This window comes from Cyprinodon tularosa, unplaced genomic scaffold (genome assembly GCF_016077235.1).
Source record: "Cyprinodon tularosa strain WSP-4 unplaced genomic scaffold, ASM1607723v1 ctg239, whole genome shotgun sequence".
Lineage (NCBI taxonomy): Eukaryota > Metazoa > Chordata > Actinopteri > Cyprinodontiformes > Cyprinodontidae > Cyprinodon > Cyprinodon tularosa.
Window position 1 is genome coordinate 455001 of NW_024038892.1, and position 24560 is coordinate 479560.

At 36.6% G+C, this 24560-nt stretch overlaps 1 protein-coding gene across 2 annotated transcripts in view; it reads left to right on the forward strand.

The window, feature by feature from the left end:
• The first annotated feature begins 3722 nt into the window (after positions 1-3722).
• ptpn22 (protein tyrosine phosphatase non-receptor type 22) overlaps positions 3723-24560 on the forward strand; it is a 40061-nt gene continuing 19223 nt past the window's right edge. Inside the window, exons 1-11 of one of the 2 annotated variants that reach the window (XM_038287332.1) lie at positions 3723-4202; positions 10758-10866; positions 13284-13360; positions 13466-13561; positions 13653-13691; positions 13813-13887; positions 14139-14198; positions 14424-14566; positions 21273-21339; positions 21444-21521; positions 21650-21736. In XM_038287332.1, coding sequence (XP_038143260.1) covers positions 4101-4202; positions 10758-10866; positions 13284-13360; positions 13466-13561; positions 13653-13691; positions 13813-13887; positions 14139-14198; positions 14424-14566; positions 21273-21339; positions 21444-21521; positions 21650-21736 — 933 coding nt within the window. In that variant the 5' untranslated portion in view covers positions 3723-4100. The remainder of the gene's footprint in view (positions 4203-10757; positions 10867-13283; positions 13361-13465; positions 13562-13652; positions 13692-13812; positions 13888-14138; positions 14199-14423; positions 14567-21272; positions 21340-21443; positions 21522-21649; positions 21737-24560) is intronic. The other variant, XM_038287331.1, reaches the window with a different exon arrangement.

Genomic DNA, 24560 nt, shown 5'->3' on the forward strand with positions numbered 1-24560 from the left:
ATTTCTCAAGCTGCCCTGTGAGCAAATACATTTGAGACAAAGATATGTGTGTGTAAGAGTAGAATCTACTTAAAATATATCTATATGAGAGTGGGGGTATAATTTTTGGCTTGAACGGTATCTCATGAAGCCCGTTCTGGTTTCCAGATGTAGTCTTTAACTAGAACAGAGTAAATGTGGCTTCATGATAAAGCAGTCCTAGAGGAGGATGTCTATACAGAATAGAAGAATTTAAAATTGTAATTAAATTCTTAATTGAGTTCTCCTATGAAACCAACCAACGCTTTTCACCCAAGCATAACTCTTCTCCAGTATATGATAAAAATGGTAAGGGACAGTTATTGGGTAGTACTGACTAATGTGGACAAGCTTTATTCATTTTGAAAGACAGAGTATTTCATTATAGAACAAACATTTTGCATTGTTCCACAATTGTTCAGAACAAAATATGTGTCTTATAGGGAAAAACAGATGTTCAGCTACAGTAAACCGAGATTGTACACTTTTTCAGTTCTACAATTTTAGATACTGGTTCAATAAATTATTTTGGTGCATTCAAGGAGTATAAGCTTAAGAACAAGGCTGTGGCTATTTATGTACATAAATCGAAACTAAAATGCAAAAGAAATGTTAATGTAAAAAAAACAGTTTGCATAAACATATTCCTTAGAGAATAAGAGGTTATCATCAGTCATATGAATGCATAGAGCTGTGATCATCAAGTGGCCTGACTACCTCTATATAAGTAGGCGTTTAGCTCTCAACTAGTCTAGGAATGTGTTAACAAAATGTTAAGACAAGAACATAACAGTTCCTTCCCAACAACCCTTGAAAATTAACAGGATTATTCAAGAATTTCTGATATATTCTAGGACAAAGGCTAACACTGCGGATTCTAGTCTATCACTTTTTTTTTTACATAAAAAGAGAGTTCAAAAGAGATTTAATCCTTGAAACTTAGGACATTGCCTATTATTGTTTTTTTTATTGTTTTAATTTGAAATCAGTATATTTTTTTATCATACAATGTGTTTTTCTGGATTTTTGTTTTCTCTCACAGCTGAAGTGTACCCGTGATGCATCTCTCCCATCTAAGCAGGAGTTCTTTCACAATCAGTGTCTGTACATATTTGTTTAAATATATTTCTGAATGTTTAGGTCTCCTCTAAGGAGGCTTATTCTTGGTCCTTTTAATGTTATTCTTTTGAGCTGATGTCTTTGGAAAAAATCACTGTAGCATAATGACAAATACTCTTGCTACTAGATTGATAGCCGAATGGGTTAAATTATACAATTGAAATAGACAGAGCTGCAGATCTATTGTAGAATGAGAAGAGAAAATGATAATGGTGGCACAATATACATGGAGAGTTTAGATAACCGATGACAAATTGGAACATCACACACAAAAAATGCACCATTACCTTTCTTCCTTCTCGCTCCTTTAAGTGAATGAACTGCAGAAATGGAACATTGATGCAAGTGTGTCTGAATAAATGCATCCCAACCTGAGTGAGAAGCAGCAATACCATGAGAGAGTGAAGAACACCAATGACCACAAGCACATTTCTGCAGAGAGAATCATAGCTCTTGAAGGCTTTGTATTTTGCTCTGTTGCAACAACAAACTTCAATGTATTTGTATCTTATAAACCGATACAAAGTAATGCTAAATTATGAGATGGTAGGAAAATTGTACATCATTTTCAATTGTTTTAGAAATAAAACATTGAAACGTGTGGTATGAAGATAGCGCCCTGTTTTTCATCTTTCTCTTACACAGCTTGGGCCAAACTTTAAAGAGGTATTCTTTTTTAAGTGTTCTTCACAAGGGAAGTAAGTTAGTCCTCCTTTTTTTTCTTTTTTTTTTTTCTTTTAACAGTGTCCCGTCTGGCAATGTGGCAATAAGAATAATTTTCTTGATGCCAAAAAGAGCCCAACAGATTTTGCTTTCACAAGTGGAGCAGTACGGCTATCGCCATATGTTCAGCTTGATTTATATATATAAATTGCTTTATTATAATTCATGCAGGGAGTTTTACAGATTATATGGACACTGCAATGTAAAGAGAAGCTGAAAGAAAGAGGAGATAAAAGGGAGACAATGATAAAATGTCCTCTGTCTGCTATATCACCTGCAAACCGAGATGTAAAAAAAGAACAGTACAACCAACGGATATAGTAAGAGATACAATAAAGTAATACCTTGATACTATCGCTAAAGTATAAGTCAGCGGTCACCAACGTGGTGCCCGCGTGCACCGAGGGGCCCTCAAGGACCACATGGGGTGCCCTCAGCATTTTCTTAAAACAGAACAACTCACCAGTGGACTAAGTTTGAAATTTTATTTTATGCTGTTGCTCTTATTTTTCATCATTTATAGAGCATTTCATCATATCAATAATTTAGGACATTAAAGCATTCATAGAGATTTCAATTATCTAAAAGAAAATTAGAAATGAAAATAATCAATAGAAATATGTTTATTATCTATAAAGTTTAGGTGAATGCTGACTCTTCCAGTTTATAGTTAAGTATTGGTAGCCCGTCCTATAACTCAGTACCCATGAAGTAGCCCTCAGTCTTAAAAAGGTTGGTGACCCCTGGTATAAGTAGTTTTATTAAATCTGACATGTATACTGTGGTAGCTGATGATAATAATATGGGCTTTCTGTATGGAAGTGAATCTCTAAATACCTGGAGCCAAGCACCTGTAGTTTTTTGTAAGAGTGCGCTTGTGCATGTAAAGTATATCCAAAAGAAAAATGCTCAATAGTGGTTATAAAGAGCCGAAGAAGAGACCCCCCAGACACCAAGCACCACCAGTGAGCCAAAGCGCCAGCCAGCAGAGGGGGGCAGAACAGGGGGAATGGGCTCCACACTTAGCGGAGACTTGAAATGTTCTTGGGACCTGAACCTGACAAGTAAAAAAAATAATAATAACCAATTGGTTGAATTGGCTGAAAAGAAAAGCGTGCCACTTTCGTCTGATATTTATCTCCAAAAAAATTCAAACACATGTGCCTTTTCTTTCACTTCACAACTTTTGTCTTTTTCATTAATCCAAATAAAACAAACCAAATTAACGATTGGAGAATGACAAAGGGTAAAACATTCTAAATAGTGTAAAAACCTTTTCAATCAGTACTAAGATTTAACTCACTGCTGCTAAACCTTGTTACACCGGTTAATATTTCAAAGGATGTGCTTAGCTTGAACTAACCCAATTCAGATTTTTTAAGTGTATCCCACAGCCACTAGATGTCACTATCCTACTAACTAAATGCATTACACCTGTTGATCAGAGCAAAGTGTTGTTGGAATGTCTTAGTTCACCTTTGACAAAAAACAAAAACAAAAAACAAAACAAAACTGAATGTTAAAAAAGTTAGATGAGGGATAATTGATCTTCACAAGTGGGCAATAAACGTCCTTCAGTGTTTACTTTCTAAATGTTCTTGGACCATTTAGAAAGGAGTCTGACACAACATGGCAGAAAGTTCCTCTGCCTGCTTAAAAAATACTTTGGAAAAAGGCAGATTCCAATAAGTGAAGTTTACAAGGAAGAGAAATAAAACATGTAAATGAAGAAGTTTTTGAAAACCTCATAGACTTTCAGGATTCTCAGTCTTCCTTTAACCACTTTCTGTTTTCTGTCTACGTCTCTCTTTCACTTCTGGGCTGTGTCCTGAATGTTGTCCAACAGGCTGTACCACATCCACTGCACTTGGACTTTTAGAGGTTGAGCTGTTTGGACCTGCTTAAAAGCACACATGCTTTATTTTTCTTAGTGTTTCACTCCTAGTCTTATGTTAATAGAAACTAATCAGCCGGGTGACTTTAGGACCCAGTAAGAGACAACCAGGGGGCGCGTCAGTCTGCTTAATCTGACCACAGAACGTGTAAGCTGACTTTTGCTTCCTCTGTGACAGTTCATATGTTCCGTCACAGCAGTTCCTTGATTAACAAGTCGCAATAGAGAAGTGCACTAAGGTGCCACTGCAGGATACAGCAGACAGCCCCATGATCTGTGGACAGGGACCTTTGTGATCTGACATGCCTGAGAGGGAATCCTTATCCCTCACAGTGTACAGCCAATCATGGAGCAGCAGGCCCTGATTCTGAGGAGCATCCTGGCCCAGCTGGAGAGTCAGGAGAATGCTGAAGAGGGGGCACCAAATGGCATCGCTGGGGAGTTTGCGGTGAGTCAGCTGTAAAAGGTCATGTGTTAATGTTCTGTTTTTTAAACATAATTCCTCAATGAACTTCTCAGTTTAATCTTTGACCTTTCAGATGGAACCATGTAGTTTTTACTGAATGAACAGACAAGATCTTAAACTAAAGAAAAGCTTACTGTGTTTCTAGTTTCTAATTAGTGATATTCAGCAAAAAATGTAGCAACTGTTTTATTTGCGCTTTAATGCTTCCTCTTTCTCCACCAACGAAACATGAGTGAATTGGATTGGGTTTGACACTGTTAATAAATACCGTAACCCCTCACACCTATGGTTTCACACACAGATCTAATTTTTAAAGGTGTTGGACCTCGTGTTTGACATCATGTGTGGCAAGCTGCAGTGCTGACTGATACAGCCCCAGGACAGCACTGTTTGTTTCACATGCTGCCCCCTCTGCTGTCACAATAATCCTCTCCAACAGGACGCCTTGTTGCATCACTTCCCTAAAGGACAAAAAAGACTCTGTGTTGTTTGAGACATGCACTGCCTGCAAGTCTTTCAACAGACTCTGGAACTGAGTGCACAGGCCTCTGAACAAAAGGAGCAGTGTCTCAGAGAGTCCTGTCAGCATGGATGCGCCTTAATCTAAAGTGTCATTCGATTTAAAATCCTTTGCTGGCATTAAGGCACACATTTCATCTCAGTTACATCATATAAAAGCTTATTTGATTTCTCCACCCGTATACTTTGGGCTTAATTCGTTTTGCTCTATTTTATTTTCTGGTCAGCTTCAAATATTGGTTTATTTGTAAATGTGTTGTCAACCTGTTTATATTAAGGATGGAGAATGGCAATAACAGTGTAAAAATGAATTTTATTCAAGTTATAGAGTTGGAATTATAGCAGTAAAGGCTTTCTGCCTGGGTCTTAATAGGTGTAGATATTAAGAAGTAAGGAATTAGCCAGTAAGCATACATTAGCCTTGCCAGTACCATGCTGCGCATTTCTTCACCTTTGGGAAGGCCTTTATCCTTCTTAACATGAATTGAACAAGAGGTTGGAAATAGACATTAACGATTTAAATTTATATTGAACATCTATGATCCAAATATTGTTCTTTTAAACTTCAAATGTTCTTTTTGGGTTAAGATCTAGGGACAATGGAAGCCATTTTAGTAGGCTGAACTCACCATTATGTTTACAGAACCAGTTTAATGAATAATTTATCTGGAAGTATCCATCAAATTATGCTTACATTAAGAGGTGGACATGTTCAGCAACAATATTAAGGAAGATCGTGGCAGTTGAGCGATGCTCTTGCGAAACTAAATAGCCCAAGTACTGTCACAAAACCATCCCCCACGCCACTAAATCAATGCTATGGTCTGAATTATTTTATCAGGGCAGAATAACCCCACTATTTTAATGGTTTATGCTAAATTCTGACACTCCGATCTTACTGTTTCTTCTTAAAATCTATCAGCAGACCTGACACCATTTTTCCAATCTGTCACGGTCTAGTTTGGGTGAGTCTCTGCAAATTATAGCTTCAGTTTCCTGTTTCTAGCTAACAAGATTGTTACTAAAAGTGGCCTTCCATGCCTGTATCCTATGTGTCTCGAAGCTCAACATACTCAGCATTCAAAAATTCCTTTTCTGTGTATCATAGTTCTAACAAATAGTCATTTAGGCTATTTTTACCATGAGGTGATCTTGAACAAATGCCCGCTCTCCTCTGACGAGAACAAGACATTTTGATTCAGATAACTGATGTTCACTTAAAATTATTAGTTTTTAGATTATTCTGTGCAATCCTGAGAGATTGTCGCACTATACATTTTAGCAGATGTGAGGTTTCTGAAATAGTCAGAGCAACCTGTCTGCCACCTGCAAAGACATTACCTTCAAAGTCACATAAAATGTCCATTCTTGCTAATTCTGACGCAAAGTTCAGATTTGAGCTAGCGGTCTTGACCATGTTTAGACATCTGAAAGCATTTAGTTGTATGTTAGGCAAAGTGGCAAAGACCTAGAACAGAAACAGGAAAGAATAATTTACTGTTTGTTTGCTAGCCTATTAAATCATCTGAATATACATGTCAGTTAAACATGAAACTGATGGGATTCAATACAGGAAAGGTATTTTGAATAGTATCTTCAGTGTTATCGTGGTGCATTTGCATTTTTTCTCTCTCAGCCAGCTTTGTTTCTCTCACTCCCTTTATGTTTGCGCACTTACCAGTCCACTCGCTCCTCTTTAAATACTGTTTCTGTTATTAGACAAACAACTTTTAGATTTCTGGCCCATCTACAGTGGTGATTTTTGAAACCATTTTCTTAAAGCTTCTATTCCAGTGAGTTAAAGAGTTACGTTTAACATAAAATATAACTACACCCTAAATAAATACAAGCCAGCATGTTGGTGTGACTTCCCTTATAAATATTAGTCTAAAAACAATGACATCCACCTTTGACCTAGAAGAAATATTTTAGTACAAGTGCTTTACTCATAATTAATTATTTTAAGGTTAGGTATGGATTCTTAAGTGAAGAAATGAAGCATATTTTGTAAAAAATCAAGTCCAGTCACACTCTGTAGAGCATTCACGATAGACACCTTTAGGATACATATTGGTTGTCTATCTATCGTAGAATCTAATACCATGCTCTACATAAGGTCTATTCTCCCTGACAGTCAAGTGATGTTGACCTTAATTAATCCAAAAATAGCTGGAAATATCTTGCCTTGGCAGCTACATCAAGGATTTAGCATATCGAGGTGAGTGAAACCGACACAGAGAGCATCTAGATAGTGAAGCATGAGATTGACTAATGTTTTAATCTGGCATTTAAAATTAAGCTAGACCAGTTTGAGTTTTGCAATATTGGTAAATATGTGTATTTTGACATTTGACATAGACAAAGAAATTTTGTGTGTCCTATTTTTCTTATATGGCTCTGGGAATTAATGTCCCAGATCTAGCTGATAGCCCAACAGCTTTTCTTTTACAAGCAGACCATTATGACTATTGCCATGCAGTTGTGCTTGATACTTGTATATTAAACTTTATTGAAAATTATTTAGGGACTAAATACAACTGATGTGGACACAAAGGGAGGTGAGAAAGAAAGAGGGGATATGAACTAAGGGGAGATAGAGGGAGATAAAAAAACGAATGCATGAAAGAGAGAGAATAAAACAAAACGACAAAAAGAGACAATACAAAAGATATAAAGTAACTCCTATAAGTCTCATTTAATACCTGAGATGAGAGAACACAGAACAGAGTGCATTATAGCATAACAGAGACTGCACAACAGACAACATTAAAACATTTAAAACAGGTTCAAGAGCAGCGGGGATCCTTCAGATATCCAAGTGTGTAAAAGTCAAAACCTATGGTAGTTACACCATATTGTTCAGGGTGGTATATACAGTAGTAGCCATTCAAAATTCCACTTTCCTAAGCTGGTCCTTGGCCAGTCCCCTTAAATTCTTTTTTTAAACATCAATCGTTGTACTAAAATAATTTACTTTTCTGTCATGATTTGTTGACATTAAGATCTAAAGAGAAGCATCATCTCCTGGTCAGACTGTAATTCAGTGAAAGGGTGGAGTCAGTAAAAAAATATGTTGGGTTCATGGAGGGGATATTGCTGGGAAGTGCAGGGGAGTGGGCTGCCATTCGGCTGGCGTTTGACTTGGAAGGGCCATTTTGAATGCCTGCTACTGCATCTGTAGCTGCAGCTTAGTATCTGTGAACTCCTGGAACCAAACTCCTGTTATGCATGCATGAGCTGCTATTAAGTATGCTTAATAGCAGGTGTGGACAGCCCCAGACTTTAAGGTCTGCAGGCACACCACCGCCCAGCGCAGACCCCACAGGGCCAGGAAGCCCAAGCCCAGCAGCCACCAGGAATAAGAAAGCGGCCACTGAAGTACCCCAACCCACACCTATTGAACTGCCAGCGTGCCAGCAGACACAGGAACCTGTCACTGGCAAGGAGCATAAAATGGGGAGTAGACAGGCCCTGCTCATACTTGGGTTCTAGGATGTTCAGTAGGGGGGAAATCACCCAACCTGACATTCACACAATTCCATCTTTGCACCTATACTGACATATAGACACAAGAGCCCAGGTGCCAGACACCCCCAGTAGAGTCTGACACGGGAGTGGATTTTCACTCCTGTCCCGTCCCACTCCCACAGAAAAAAAATTGTGTCCCGTCCCGATCCCAGGCCAGAGTAGAAATCTAAATCCTGTCCCGTCCCACTCCTGGTGAAATTACTCCCACTCCCATCCCGCTCCCATTCAGAATGACTCCCGCTCCTGCTCAACTCCCATTCTTGTTTTTGAGCGCAGGTGAAAAACTCAGAGTAGAAGCACTGTTGGTTTTTGGGTCGTGTAGTTTTTTTTACTCGCATTATAGTGTAGGCTTCAAGGAAAAAAAAGCTACAAAATGGCGGCGCCAGTACTGGATTTTTTTTCTTTCTATTTTATTTTATTTTTTGGCATCGATCCTAGTTTTTTTTAGTTACTATTGGTTTGCTCCTGCTCCCGTCTGCTCCCGTTAATGTTTAATCCTGTACCGTAACAATCACGTGATCGTTACTAATACTGACTCCCATCCCACGGGAATCCAACGGGAATCCCGTGACCCGTGGGATTCCCGAAAAAATGTCAGTCTCTAACTCCCAGCATCCCCCCAAACCAACTGCAGGTATAGGCCGCATGCAGGGTCAGGGCAACCAGCAAGGCAGACCTCCCTCCCGCAAAGAGGGCCAGAAACCCCAGCAAAGCCACGACCAAACCCAAAGGCCCGGCCCCATACCCAGGTGGAGCAGAGAGAACAGAGGTGTGCAAGTCCTGTCTTCAGAAAAAAAAAAAAACTGAGCAAAAGTCCTGTTGCCTTCCAATTTTAGCTTCTTTTGTGGTTGCCATGACCCTGATGACTAAATATTTACAAAGGCATAATCCTCTAACACTTTAACAACCAGGTTAAAAAAAACCAACAACACTAATGTTCTGATAACACATCACATGTAACATGACAGCTTGTTATTTATATTTCATCATTCTAGATGATGTGACAATAAATACAGCTACAATCATAAGTATAGTCATGTCCTACAAATGATGACAATAGTTTTTAAGGAATGACAGTTTGCTGATGTGGAAGACTAAAAATAGTTTTAAAAAATGAAATTAGGTAGAAAATTCCATCATTATTTAAAAGTTATACAATGAGGTCTAAACAGAATATATAAGTATGTTCATATTCATAATGAAATGTCAGAAATACCAGCAAGAAAGATAATTTATGAGGAGAGGATGTTAGGTGATGATTGAGTGATTAAAGACGTCTGATTATTTAAGACATCTCTGCACTGCTGTCCTGCAGCAGCCAGGCCAATCTAAGCACATGACGGAGGAGTCAACGTAAAAGATTCAAAGCAGATTGTGTAAATTATTTGTTAGAACTGATGTTTTCTAGGGTTTCCCTCCCCAAGCAATTTAGAGTGCTATCTTTTAAAGCGCCACAGCAAGAAATGGCAGTTTGAAACACATATTTCAAAATGGTTGTTGCTTAGCCACATGCAAAGGTATGTCACACCAGTTCCTGAACTACAAAAAAAACTTAGTGGCTTCTAAAATAAGTTATCTTGTTAAACTATTTATTCCCATGTCAGTGTTTCCTTCATTAAAAAAGAAAAAAAAAAAACTTTGATGCATTTTGATTACAGCCCCCAGGCATGCATCACTTTGGAGCCAGTTTGACACTTGATGTCTGACTCGACTTAAGAGGAAAGGAGATCGGGCCTTCTCTGTTGTTGCTCCAATTCTGTGGAACCATTTACCTCTTCAAATTAAATCTGCCCACAGCCTGGATCATTTTGAATCACTTCTTAAAACTTATTTTTATTCTTCGGCTTTTAATTGAAGCAGTGTTTCACATTCTGTTTTTTTTAATTGGTGTTGTTGTCTTTCCTGTAAAGCACTTTGGTGCATTTCTATACCTTAAGTGCTATATAAATAAATTTGACATTGACATTGACTTAAAATGGAAGAAAATGTATGGATAGGATAAACCTTAAACCTCTCGGTTGAATTTGAAATATTTTATTCAGAATAGATTTAAAATGTTAAGACTTATAGAGACCTATTTGACCAGAAAAAACTTGAAAACAAAGAAACTTGACCCTGAACCTGTTTTTTTTTCAACATCTAAAATATTTAGTAAATAGAAATATGCAACTATATTACATAGATACATTTAAAAATAACATTGTTTGGATTTAAAGTATGTTTCCTGCTAAAATTGTATTTTTTCATTATCTGTTTTCATCTAAACCAACATACTGTAGGTAAAAATAGGTACTGTAAGACAAAGAAGTAAAAGCAGAGCAAATAACTGTTGGTAGTATTTCTTTGATTTATGATGTTTTTTTTTTTTTTTTTTTTTGTCAAAATCTATAAATAATGAAAAGTCTAGCTACATTTATATTGCCACAAGAAATGTAGATATTGAAGTTTAGAAGCATGTGGTAAAAAAAATATATATATATTGTTTTCCAGAGGCTGAAAAACCAGTCAATCAAGTACCGCACTGACAAGACCTACAGCACCAAGACAGCAGAGAAACAAGAAAACATCAAGAAGAACCGATACAAGGACATCGTTCCCTGTAAGTCTGGCTGAATGCAAGTGAAAACTGTAGTTGGGTATATGTAGGCTTTAAAAACACGACTAAAGCACTCCATAAACATCAGTATAACGTTCATACCAAAATGCAAAACTGCATAGTTAAGGTGGTCAAACACATACTAAGATAAAATGTATTACTGCAATATAAAAGTTTTGCCTAACTTATAGATTATTTACTAATATGTTAACTAACCAAAATATATTGTAATGAGGTTCCTAAAAATGAGCTATACCTCAAATATTAAATGTGAGGGTTAGGTGATGATATAAATCTCCATTCTTGTTTCACACTGGAGAGAGGGAGAGAGGAAAACTGGAAGTTCAGACAAATTCAGGGCAGACAAATGGGGAAGAACAGAAAGAGGAACTAACGGGTGCAAGTAGAACACAACATAAAGCATTTTGATGAAAACAATATGTTCTCATCTTGACTTTCATTATTTTATCCTAATATTCTTACAATATCTGAATTTTTGCAAGGCCCCAATAAATTGTAGATATTTCCTCTGATTTGGAGGTAGTTTTATATGTCAAATTCAGTGAAAATATAAACTGCTGTGCCCCTCCGCATGTGCGAAATCTCTTAAACATTGTTTACAGCTACACATTTCCACTGATGTTAAGTAAAATCTGTGTAATTTTTTAAGTCCAGCCTCTGTCAGAGTATCATTGCTTATAGTTGCTGGGACTTAAGTTAACCCAACCTCACTCATAAAGTGAATAAAAGTTCAGGCATATAAATTCCTGGGGGGAAAAACTACTGAGTGTTATAGCTGGAAAATCTATATATAAACTAGGTTAACAAAAACAGCTTAAAAAAATAAAGGGAACAATGTGAATAACACAAAATAAGTTCAATCAAATCAAACTGTCCACTTAGGAAGCAACACTGATTTAAAATTTTTTCTATATGCTTTTGGCAAATTGAATAGACAACAGTTGGAAATGTTTGGCAATTAGCAAGAAACACTCATTAAAGGACTGATTCTGCAGGCAGGGACCACAGACTACTTCTTAGTACCTATGCTTTAGTTTCTTGCTGATGTTTTGGATGTTGGTGTTGAATGGATGTTGAATGTTGGCGGTGCGTTCAGACTCGTGGTAGCATGGGACCAACTGTGGAACCCACTAAATGGCTCAAGTAGTGCAGCTCATCCAGGATGGCACATCAATGCGATCTGTGGCAAGAAGGTTTGCTGCATTTCTCAGTATCTCCCGTTGCTGAGTTCCTTTGGGTTACTTTGTTCAGTACAAAGTATTTAAAGAGAATATTTCATTCATTTAGATCTATAAATTGTTATTTATGTGTTCCCTTTATTTTTTTTAGCAGTGTAATAAACAAGTTTTCAAATAAAGGTTTAATTTAAAAGGATAAATAAATCAAATGGGCCACCATGCAGTTTAAAATCAAAGTCAGGTTTATAAAACATTTTGTTAATAACAAAATCCAAGAACTGGTGCATGTAATGTATATATTTGAAATATGTTTTTGCCTTAATAGTTTAATTAATTACTGATTATGAAATGAATTAGGCTTTTTATTTTAAAAAAAAGTTTATTTTCTTTTTATTTTAGAATTACTTTAATGGTCTGAAGCATTTCCATATGAAAAAAATGAAGTATTTTTCCAAGCTTTGTCAGTTAGATTGCACTGGTTGGTTTGAGCATCCACTGATAAACACACTTCACCACTTAAACTAAACACTTATGCTCTCTGTAGGCCAATTCAAACGTAATACATTTTAAATTAAACAATAAAAAGAAGAAAACTGTCACTGTTTATCTATAAAATCACTTCCTCTCTTGATGTCTAACAATGATTAGCCGTTTTTCTCTTTCTATCAAACACCAGACATCTGTTCACATTCAGTATCTCAATTCCTTTCTTAGTATGTATTACCTTGAATTACCATTAATCATCAAGATCTACTTTCATTTAATTCAATCAACATTAAATCATTAAAATGTGTTGTTTTTCAATTGCATGCTGTCCAAATTTTGCCTAAGCAAAGACATTAAAATTCAGGCTTGGTTAGCTGATGTGTTCGACCCCAGCTACTTTCAAACCACATCTAGACCTCAGAAGGTGTCTGCATGTAGACATCTTTTCATTCTCTACTTCATCATTGTAGCTGTACACTGTTAAAAAGGAAGGCAACGGTGTCTTTTCAACTAAACTTGGCTGAGGGTTTAGCAGAAACTTAAGTCTGGCAGGGTTGCAAACACACATGGATGCTACAAGTTAAATTACATTTAGTTGTGTATTTTAATATCTTTTCACCTCTCTACTGGGACTAATTTATTTCCTATTGTGTTCTTTGACAGGATCATGAATAATGGAAGCAATTTATGGTATTTAACATTATTGGAAGCTAACCACATATCCTTTTTTTTCAGTTGACCATACCAGAGTAAAGCTTACTCTCACCACATCCAAAAAAGACAGCGACTACATCAATGCCAGTTTTATCAAGGTAAATATAACCGCTTTTTTTTTTTTTATTCCAATATAATAATCAGCATAATTATATATAGTAAAACTCAAAACACATCTTTTCACTCCTGTGTTTTGCTCACAGGGAGTTTCAGGGTCCAGGGCCTATATTGCCACTCAGGGCCCTCTTCCACACACAGTGGTGGACTTTTTAAGGATGATTTGGGAATATAACGTAAAGGTTGGTCAATAGTCACTTGCCAATTGGTCAAAATGTTGTTGGTTTTTTTTACAAATTTGTTAAACTGCTGTTGTTCCACTTCATTGTTCAGGTTATTGTAATGTCCTGTCGAGAATTTGAAATGGGAAAGGTAAGAGTGATTTCTCAGAGCAAATATGGCAGCATGTATGCTTTTATTTTGTGGATTAAAATTGCAGAAAATCTTTATTTTTTTCCTTTCTTTCTTGCTTGCTTTCTTTTGTATGTTTTAGAAAAAGTGTGAAGTGTACTGGCCACAGAAAGACGAAGAGGATATGTTTGTCTGCGAGCCTTTTACCGTTCACTGTGTGAGTAATTTTCATCTGAGAGTCACACTGTCTGCACAGACAGTTTCCTACAACCGTTTTAAAACGCATATATTCCAATTTTCCAGTTATTCACATCTGATAAACAAAGCACAACGTGGAACCTGTGACTGAAAAACATAAACTTAAAATAAACATAACAGAAATTACTTTTTTGTTTAACTTTTGAAGTGTGATCTTTTTTTAATGATTTGTGCTCATTAAGATTGTTTTTATTTTCTTCTTTTTTTAAGGATTCTGAGGAAGGTAAAGGAGACTATTTGACAAGGACATTAAGATTGACTTATCGAAATGTAAGCATCAAGTGAAAGTAACTATTGGCATATTTCCAATTACATTATCAATAAAGAAGCTGTGTTTGTTTTGACTGAAACCTAGAATGCTGGAATCATAAACTTGATTGTTTTTTTTTTAAGTTAGGATTGCAAACAACAAAATTCACATCAGATAAAAAATGTAAATTTGATTAACTGATATGTACCTTCAAAACACAAACATTTTAATACTCCATTCTTCAGTGTAGCCGCACTTTGAAACAGCTGCACTATGTCAACTGGCCTGATCATGGCGTACCAGACACCATCCCACCCATTCTGGATATGCTCCATGAGATGCGCTGTTATCAGCCACACGATGACATCCCCATTTGCATCCACTGCAGGTCAGAAAAATCTATAGAAACGATTTGTCCGCTTGAAAATAAACATTTTTCTTTGTTATTTGTTTGTTATTTAGATGTTTTTTCACTTCAGGCCTTATATTTTTGCATACTATTTGAATGCAATGCAAATACTCAGCTAACAAACACATTCACTTCTATTTGCAGTTAAAGTTACTGTTTCCACTTTTTGCACTACTTGTTTGTATGTGTCCTCTTTGTTTTGGAGTCTATCACTGCAAAAACGATCGAGAAATAAGCAAAAATTTCTTTAAGTGTATTTACTCTTAATTTGAGTGGGTAAATGATATGATTTGCCAGTGGAATGAGTATTTTTACTCTTAAAAGCAGTTATTTAAATAAAAAGCATGTGAAATAAGACAATGCAATTGTGTTTTCTTATTTTAAATGTATATTATCTTGTTCCATTGGCAAAATATCTCTTTTACCTCCTCAATCCAAGAACAACTGCACTCATTTTAGGAAAAAATAACTTATCTAGATTTCCATTTTTTTTCACTGCAGAGCTTTATACTTCAGCCTTATTGTGTTGGAATCCTTGCAATAATAATGGTGCCATCTATAAAATAAAATCTATCTATATGGGTGAATAGAGGGCAGAATATGAGGAGGCGGCTCATACATAAATGTTCAGGGGAAGTTTTTGATTTATATCATGTAAATTGATTGTTTATACGTTCAGACCGCTTTATACATCCGGAATTTTTGAGGTGTTCTTCATTTCAGGCTTTTGGGCATCAATAATGTTTTACCAGTGGACCTAAAGACACTGAGAAAAATGTTGTTTCTAACCTTGGGAAATTGTCATGAAACCCCTCTCCTTCATAGTGATTTTAAACTCAATGCTTAATTCAATTTCAACTAATTTTCAATTCAGTTTATTTATATAGCACCAATTCACAACACATGTCATCTCAAGGCACTTTACAGTTCACCAGATCATACAGTGAATTGATTCAAAGTTTTCTATCTAAGGAAAACCAGTTGATTGCATCGACTCATTGACTCAAATGCAATCCCTCAAAATAAGCATGCTTAATACAAGTCAATTACCATCACTCATGAAAGTATGGAATTTATTGCATGTTTCCTGTCAAGCCAAAGCATCTGGTCTTGAAGACTAATATGCAAAGTAGAAAGCATTAAATATTACCTTCTGGTGAGGTGGTCTGACTCTGCTGTTTTAAAGCATATCCAAACAATGCAACCTCCAACCAAATTATCCTAGTTGGTACATGGTTCTTTACTCTGCTTTATTTGCTCAATGCCCTCTGTTGTGTGTTCTTCAGTTTCATACTTACCCAATGTCTCACTGGAAAACCTTTTTTACCTTGTCCATTATGTTTTTCTTCAAGAGCAGAGGTTTCATCCTTGTACATCTAGTGAAGCTGTAGCTTGTAAAGTCTCTTTTACATTGTACAGACATGCACTATAAACAGTAGCAGCCACCTGCTGAAGGACACATGGGGACATTTTAGGCTTTATGGAGATACATTTTATCATCTTGCTTTCTATTGAACCTTTTGGGATGAACTGATACGGAAAGGTTTCCTTTTGTTTTTAAAGTCAGAATTATATACATGGCTATTTTGGTAACAGAAAAAAAATATATAGAACATTTTTTAATCCTAAGAAAATAAAATTGAATAGTCTCGAAAATCAAAAACTCAAGTTGAAGAAAATATGAAAATGTTTTAAGAAAACTGACTTCGGACCATAATCTTAACCACCTTTATAGAGGAAGTAGTGAACAAGCTTCACTTTGACTGACAGTTATGGTGGCAGAAATAAACAGAGATCCTCACAATCTGTTCAATCACTTTTCTAACTATACATATATTTTTAAAATCCTCCTTGAGTGCTTTGATCATTTCTTTTTCTTAAACTATTCTTTTTGTGAGTGCATCAGAAGTATGTTTTTAGTTGTTGCTTATGCAAGAAAATGCATCACATTCAAAAGCTCAAGTTTTTTGGCACCTTTGTGGGTGAAAAATTCACGGTATGCAGAAAGAGGTTTCACTCACTTTGTGGTGGTGCACTAATTGTGGGCACAAGACCTGGTGTAGCAGGCCATAGTGGTATTGCCCCTCCTCTTTTTGTTTTCAACAGGAAATGTATGTAGGAGGGAGACCAATGGCCTTTTGTGCTTCAAAGAGCACAGATCGGTTTTTCCTCTGTGTTTTTCCACTACTTGCACTATTGTTGTTATAACAATCATCTTTATCAGTCATTATGTAAAGTTACAAATTATGACAAACGGGTGGGGATCTGTTTAGGAGCCTGTGTGTACAATGCACTAATGCGTAATGTAATGCACATCATGAATTACACTCCAAGGACATTATAGGGGCAGATTCAATGGTAAAATATGGTGATGTACCGTATGATGTACAGAATCACTAAATGAAGGTGTGACCTCTGCAGTTATTTTTGTAGAAAGACTGAAATCATGTCTTTTTGTCTTTGTTGGAATTCTTATTTTTGAAATTAAGCAATAAAAGCTAGAATATCCCAGAGAATCCTTTCATAGATTCCTTTTTTTTACTGTTAAGTTGCCTCATCATGTTTTGTTGTTTTTCTTTTTTTTTTTTTTTTTGCATCTACTCTGTTGCAGGAAATGTGGTTTAAAAAATGATGCTCCTTAATATGGTATTTCTCCCACAGGTAAGCTCAACAGGTTGTTTTTGGAGGCTTTTAGTCACAAGGCTAAATTTCACTTTACACTCAGCTGTTTCCTAAAAACTAGGGCTATGATACATGTAGTATGTTGAAATTGCATTTCAAGAAAGCAAAACAGCAACAGTTGAAGAACAAGTAACTAGCACCTTCCTTAAAATGTAGCTGAGTAGAAAGGAAAATATTTGACTTTGAAATGTACTGGAGCAAAACTTATAAGTACCCCCCAAAAAATGACTCAAGTAAAGATACTTAAAGAAAGTACTTAAATACAGTAAAGAAGTAAATGTACTTTCTGACTTTCATGACATATATTTGTGACTTTACCTCATACTTCTGATGGTAGGATTTAATTCTTTTCTGTAAATGCTTCCATTTTCATTTAAGCACTCTGAATGTTTTTGTCTTGTTCTGTAATATTCCATCATCAAATATATTGGGCTGCCATCATTCTTGGTCCCAAGTCCACACCAATTTCTTTCTGGCTCACCTCTCCATTAATAATGACTCTCTTTTTTACTGAGGATTAAAAAAAAAAAAAAAAAACAGCCCGGTTCATTTCCAGATTCTCTTGCTTTTCTGTTATTGTTGTAGATCAGGGGTCACCAACATGGTGCCCGCGGGCACCAAGGGGCCCTCAAGGACCACAAGGGGTGCCCTTAGAGTCTTCTTAAAATAGAACAACTCAACAGTGAGCTACGTTTGAAATTTCATTGTATTCTGTTGCTCTTCTTTTTTTAATCAATTATAGAACATTTCATCATTAATCATATATGGCATTTAAGCATTTATAGATTTCAAAATGAAAATGTCTAAAACAAAATTAGAAATTTAAAGATACGATAAAGATATGTATATAATGTATGAGGTTTAGGTGAACATTGACCCTTGCAATTCATAGGTCAGTATTGGTAGCCCTTCCTGTGACTCAGTGCCCCTGAATTAGCCCTCAACTGTGAAAAGGTTGGTGACCGCTGTTGTAGATTTTATCACTTTGGAAACTGAGCTTTTGTCAATTTCCTAAGAGTTTTAAATTTGAAGCTGTATCTGCTTTTGGCTTTTTCTATTTTACCAATAAGCTAGCATGACCGTACAAAGTAGGCCAGGGAGCATTCACATAGCAGGTTTATTTATGTCAGTAATACATTTAAAAAAAGTGAATCTTGTATTTTATATACAATCACTAAAAGCATAACCACAATTTAACTGGTTAATTCTGTCCAGGTTGTTGATTGTTGTCAAAGTGAAGGTGGAGGTTTGACAGGAAACAAATGCAGACACAAACCTTGAGGTGGTTACTTAAAGGTTTAAATTACAAAAGTTTAACAGAAGCAAAAATCCAAAAATATAAATCCACAAGAAATCCAAAAATGCTCAAAACCAAGAATACTCACAGCAAGAAGGGGACAAAGTAATGACGACAAACAGCAAAGAGTGACTGCACAGGAGGAGATTATATGGGAGAGAGAAACAAAGACCAGGCTAATTAGCAGATTGGGAGCAGGTGTGAACAGAAGCAGGAAGGGAGCTAGGGAAAAGGAGACTGACACAGGAGGACAAACAGGAAATATCCAAGAACTCAAATACAATAAAAAATAACAAGAGCACAAGAATCAAAATAACACCAATGAAAACTCAAAATAAAACTTGGACAAAACCAAAACCATGACAATTGGGAATTACAGCTATTGACAACCGAACATAAATTTAAACTACTTTCGAGAACCAACTTCTAAAATAAGATACACTAACGACTGTATCCACGTAGCGTCATATATTTACATGGGATACTTGGATGGGACTCTTTTTGGGACAAAAATCCCCAGCCGCTATAAACCTTGACCTGGATGCTTCCTGATTCAGGGCCCATTAATGGACTTTTCTTCCTTAATCAGTTAAAGGGATAGTTCGGTATTTTTGACATGAATCTGTATGGCATCCCCATCACCAGTGTCATGCAATCACACTGACTTACCCCTGGCAGCGTCCTGTGAGCAGAGTTCTCGTCCAGTTTTGGTCAAGCCGAAAGTAGTCCGGCAGGTTTGCTAGACCCAGCGAAATAAAACGTTTCTCTTCCCAAAACATTATGTGTTCAAAAGAGTGATATTTTTGCATCCCAAAAACGTTGTAGTGGAAAAAGTCACACGTCGTTATCACTTGGTCCTATTTTCTCTCTGTTCGTATCAGTGCGCGCCGTCATTCAGACAGCTAGGGCCTACTAACCTGACAACAGCCAGATGCATGTCTCCCTCCGCCCAGCTAGGAGCTAGGCGGAGGGAGACATGCATCTGGCTGTTGTTGAGCTCGCTGTCTGAATGACGGCGCGCACTGATACGAACAGAGAGAAAATAGGACCAAGTGATAACGACGTGTGACTTTTTCCACTACAACGTTTTTGGGATGCAAAAATATCACTCTTTTGAACACATAATGTTTTGGGAAGAGAAACGTTTTATTTCGCTGGGTCTAGCAAACCTGCCGGACTACTTTCGGCTTGACCAAAACTGGACGAGAACTCTGCTCACAGGACGCTGCCAGGGGTAAGTCAGTGTGATTGCATGACACTGGTGATGGGGATGCCATACAGATTCATGTCAAAAATACCGAACTATCCCTTTAAGACTGGATTATTCCTTTTACTTGTGTAAAGTTTTTTGTCACACTTTATTAATCAATGTAACTTTGCATTTGACAAGCTTTGACACAGCGCATTGTAAAAGAAGAGCTTCTTTAGCTAACGGCTTTTGTGGCCCACTGTCCTTGTGCATGGTCTTTTTTATTTGGTAGATGCAGTAAGAAACTGATCTTCACCTAAGCAAGCCAAAAACTTTAGGTATTTATTAGCAGAAGGGCCACATAAGAGAGTTTTCCTCTCCACTGTCGCCACATGCATGCTTGGTGTTAGGGATTTCTGTCCGGTCACTGAGTTGATGCAATCAGCTGGTTTTTCTTAGAAAACTTTCAAACATTCTGACTGTATGGTCTGGTTAAATGGCCTCTGTAAAGTGCCTTGAGATGACATGTGTTGAATTGGAGCCCTATATAAATAAACTGAATTGGAAAATTGAATTGAATTATTCAATGGTTTAAAGTGTTTTGGGCTAATCTGTTTTCTGCTATGTAGATGTGCTGATGTGCATAATGAACAAACATTTCTGCATTGGTTTTATGTGTCCAAAGCGGCTATTGTTCCATATGTAGTTATTATATAAATACAAATCTGTAAACCAAACGTATTTACTAACAACTTTTCTATTTCAGCTTTAATGAATGAAGGCTTAATTCTATTGGGTGTTCTTGTACACTTGAAGACATTTTCATCATAATGATTAATATTTCAAAAATAATGTATCTACAGAGCATCTAAAGTGGTGCAAAAAAAAAGTACTAAACATGGTCGTATATATATAATTGTTTTCTAAATTTTGACAGGTCAAAAATATATAAACATTTAGTTACAACGTCAACATCGTCATGAAAGGATTCTGCGCCAATAAGGATAATGGGTTGAAGTCATGTGACACGTAGTTTAGGTGTTGCGGGATCCCAGTAGTGCTGTAATAGAGCTGAGAAAGGACTTCTTCTTGGCTTCACATTATTTTCATATTTAAACCAAATAAACAAAAAAGAATCAAAACAAAGTTTAACATTCATTTGCTGACTTCCGACTTGACAGATAAGTGTTTCTTAGCATTGGCAGACCTTGTAACCAGTTATAAATAGTTAAATAGAAGACTGTTATGAGAGTGAGTGAGCACAAGTGCGCCACTCGCTGGCTGGTAGGAGTTAAACGTGTAGCTATCTCCTTTAAATCAGATATTTTTATATCCTTACAGTATCTGTAAACCCATAGAATGGGGAGAGGGTGTGGTTTTCTTTCCTTCAGAGTAGTCAAAAAGGAAAACATCCTTGATTCAGTGATAAATAATTTTTACTTAGAAGTATTGATGCAGCAAAAACAGGTTAAGGGACAATAAGCTGGTCAAAGCATTTTGGTGTTTTGTTGTTACAGTGCTGGCTGTGGAAGAACAGGGGCCCTGTGCGTCATCGATTATACATGGAACCTCCTCAGGAATCAGGTAAGACAATGAATTTGAACAGTATATGCATATTATTGTTCTGGCTAGACAGCAATTCAGTTTTTGAAATATTTTGTATATTTTAAATTGGTCTTTTTTTATAGACGATCAGCTCAGACTTTAACATCTATAACTTAGTTCAAGACATGAGGACCCAGAGGCCCTCTGTGGTTCAAACAAAGGTAATTAATCGAAAAGTAGACTTGCTTTTCAGACAAATAGCATCATTTCCATTCAAATTCTTCTGCTGATTTATGTTTGTACCAAAGAAACATGTTCTAACAACAATAGTTTTGTTTTTTATCTTCAGGAACAATATCTGCTCGTCTACAGAACCATCAGGGAACTGTTTAGGAGGTATTTGCAGACGATGGAAACACAAAACTACCATGAGGAGGTAAGCAACAAAAACAATAAATCCGTCTGCAGGAGCCGGATATGTAATGTAAACCACTGATCAAGTTTTCTGTTTATCTCTTCATTTTTAATGTGTTGGTCGGTAAGGTCGAAATAAAGCCTAAATTCTTTTGTTAGTTCATATTTTAAGTGCTATTCTCTGTTGTTTACTGGAGGTGGGTTGCAGCTAATAAAACATATTTTGATTGATCAAAAAATGGGAATATTACAGAAGAACAATCAACAATTTTGATTTTTGATCATGAAATATCATGTTATAGCCTAAATAATGGGGAGCAAACTCCACTCCTAGAGGCAGGACATTTGAGTTTGAGACCACTGGCCTACATGATCGAATGCCCCGTTTACACTACCCCTCTGAAACAGATCCGTGCCGAGTCGGACCGAGCTTGGATTAATTAACCATGCGAAGCTTGGTTCTTACAGCCATTTACACATCACGCTAGCACGGCTCCTCGCCGCCTATTGGTACTACAGCTCTCAAGGTGGGAATCATGCAAACGAAAATTGCGGTACACATAAAATTCAGGAGCTCATGTTTGTTTATATTAGTGATATTTCGTAGTTTGTGGAATGTCAGGAGAAGAAGGCATCCTTCTCTGTCTCGGCATCATCCCAGGTCACACCATACTCTTTTGATGCCATTTATTGTTAATAAGCTGAAAAGAAGTTTGTCTTGTGAACAGGTTAAGAGATCTTTGAATTGCAAAACACACGTGGGAAAAACCTGCGAAATGAGTCAGCTGACTGTAAATAGGATATGACGTGTTCTGCACATGTCCTATTTGTTATCAGAGAACTGAGCCACAACTGAACCGTGTCGAGCCATACTGCTGAACTAGTTCTAGTTTTAGTGTGGTTCGGTTGTGTCTGGCATGGTCCTGTTAAGTTGTGCTCCATTTACACTCAACAGTTATCTCGGTTGGCGTGGTCGGACAGTTCTCAGCATGGTTTCAAAAGGGTAAAAATGAGGTAAAAGAAAAGCTACAGTACTGAATTAAAAGAATCCCAGTAGTCAGTGGCCCTCCATGTGGAGGGTAAACAATTAATGTTCCTTATCAAAGAAGCTGACTCTACAATGTTATAATCACCAATGATAAAAGGTAAATGAAAGGAAAACGTGAGAACAACAAAAGGAATAATTGTCGCCTGAAGACCGTGAAGCAACAAGGACCATTGAAAGAAAATTTTTGGGGGGGGGCTTGACTTACAAGGATACTTGGCCTACAAATCTCACATTTCCTGTGTACAACAATTCAGGCTTTAACTTGCTGTATGGTGATGTGAATTTTAATCACCAACATAAAAATTATTAAAGGTGCATAGTCACCTATATGGCAGGGTTTTAAATTTGCTCTGTATTAACTCACTCTGGTTGCGTACCATTTAAAAAAAAAAAAGATTACCACATCCTGTTTGCTTATTGTCAGATTTTTATCAATTGTTTTCCTTAGTTCGTTAGTGAATATGGCCCTTTATGTGTATTTCCCACAACAGCAGAGATACAGTACTGCATAGAGATGCAGGGGGTAAACAAGGAAATAGCCTTTTGTGGCTTAGCCACTTAGCATCTCCTAGCGAGGTGTGAAAATAATTTCAAAAAGTGTAAACAAAATAAGAAATAAAACAAAATTTAATTCCAAGATGGATAAGACTCAAATAAAGCTAGGAATATAGTATGAATGTTAAAGCTGCTGAGGTTTTTTTAGTAGTAGCTGCTTAGTTGATAGATTTATGAGTGTAGCATCCAGTGCAATTAGAAAAGGCCAGAACTGGTGGTTGAAAGGTTTATTTGAGCCATCCGTGCCTCCAACCAACGTAAGAGCTACAAAAATAAACAATTTACAATTACAATTTAATACACCATGCTTAGCTCATTACATTGGTAACTTTTCTGTATTAAACATTTTCTAATTAACACAAACCTTGTTCCTCAATTGACTGATGCTTTAAACTTTACAATTATATGACTTTCCGTGGTCCTTTCATCAGTTTCTCTTCCAACGTTTTCTTGCTAACTTCCGGTTTTACGGACCGTTGTGTGTTAAGCTAACTTCCGGTTTTACGGACCCCTTTCAAAATAAAAGCATAGTCCTCTAATGTAATCATCAAAAAAAAAAAATAAATTTTTTTTTTTTTTTTTTAACCATACTCTTCTACCGTTACACTCCCACCAAATTATTTGCTGATAAAACATATAAAACACAAATAATTTCCTCAAATTACGGAACAAAACAAAACAAAAAAAAACAATCACCTTATAAACAACTGTCAACTTTCAACATTTCCTGACACTTTTAGAATAGTACATTTACTTTTCACAGTTTTCTAACAGCAGAACTAACTTATGTACTGGGCGTTCTACTACAGACATTTTGTTCACACGCTGACCCTCGTTGGTAAGATCTCTGTCTGCAAAGGCGATTTTGACCTTTCTGACAAGTCCATCTGTGTCCTTTACAGTGTCCAGGATTCTTCCAAGTTTCCACTGAGATCGCGGTTGTGTTTCATCTTTGTCCATTACTATGTCTCCTATTTGCATGTTCCTTTTTGGCGTGTGCCATCTTTGTCGGATCGTAATATTCTGTAAGTATTCCCTTTTCCATCTGCTCCAAAACTGCTCAACTAAGTACTGTACTTGGCGCCATCGCTTTTTTGCATACAAGTCCTCCTTAACAAACTGTCCAGGAGGAGGCAAAGCAGTGGAGGTTTTCATTGTCACAAGATGATTTGGAGTAAGCGGCTCCAAACTGTTTGGATCATTGAGATTGTCTGTCGTTAAAGGGCGGCTGTTTACTATTGCA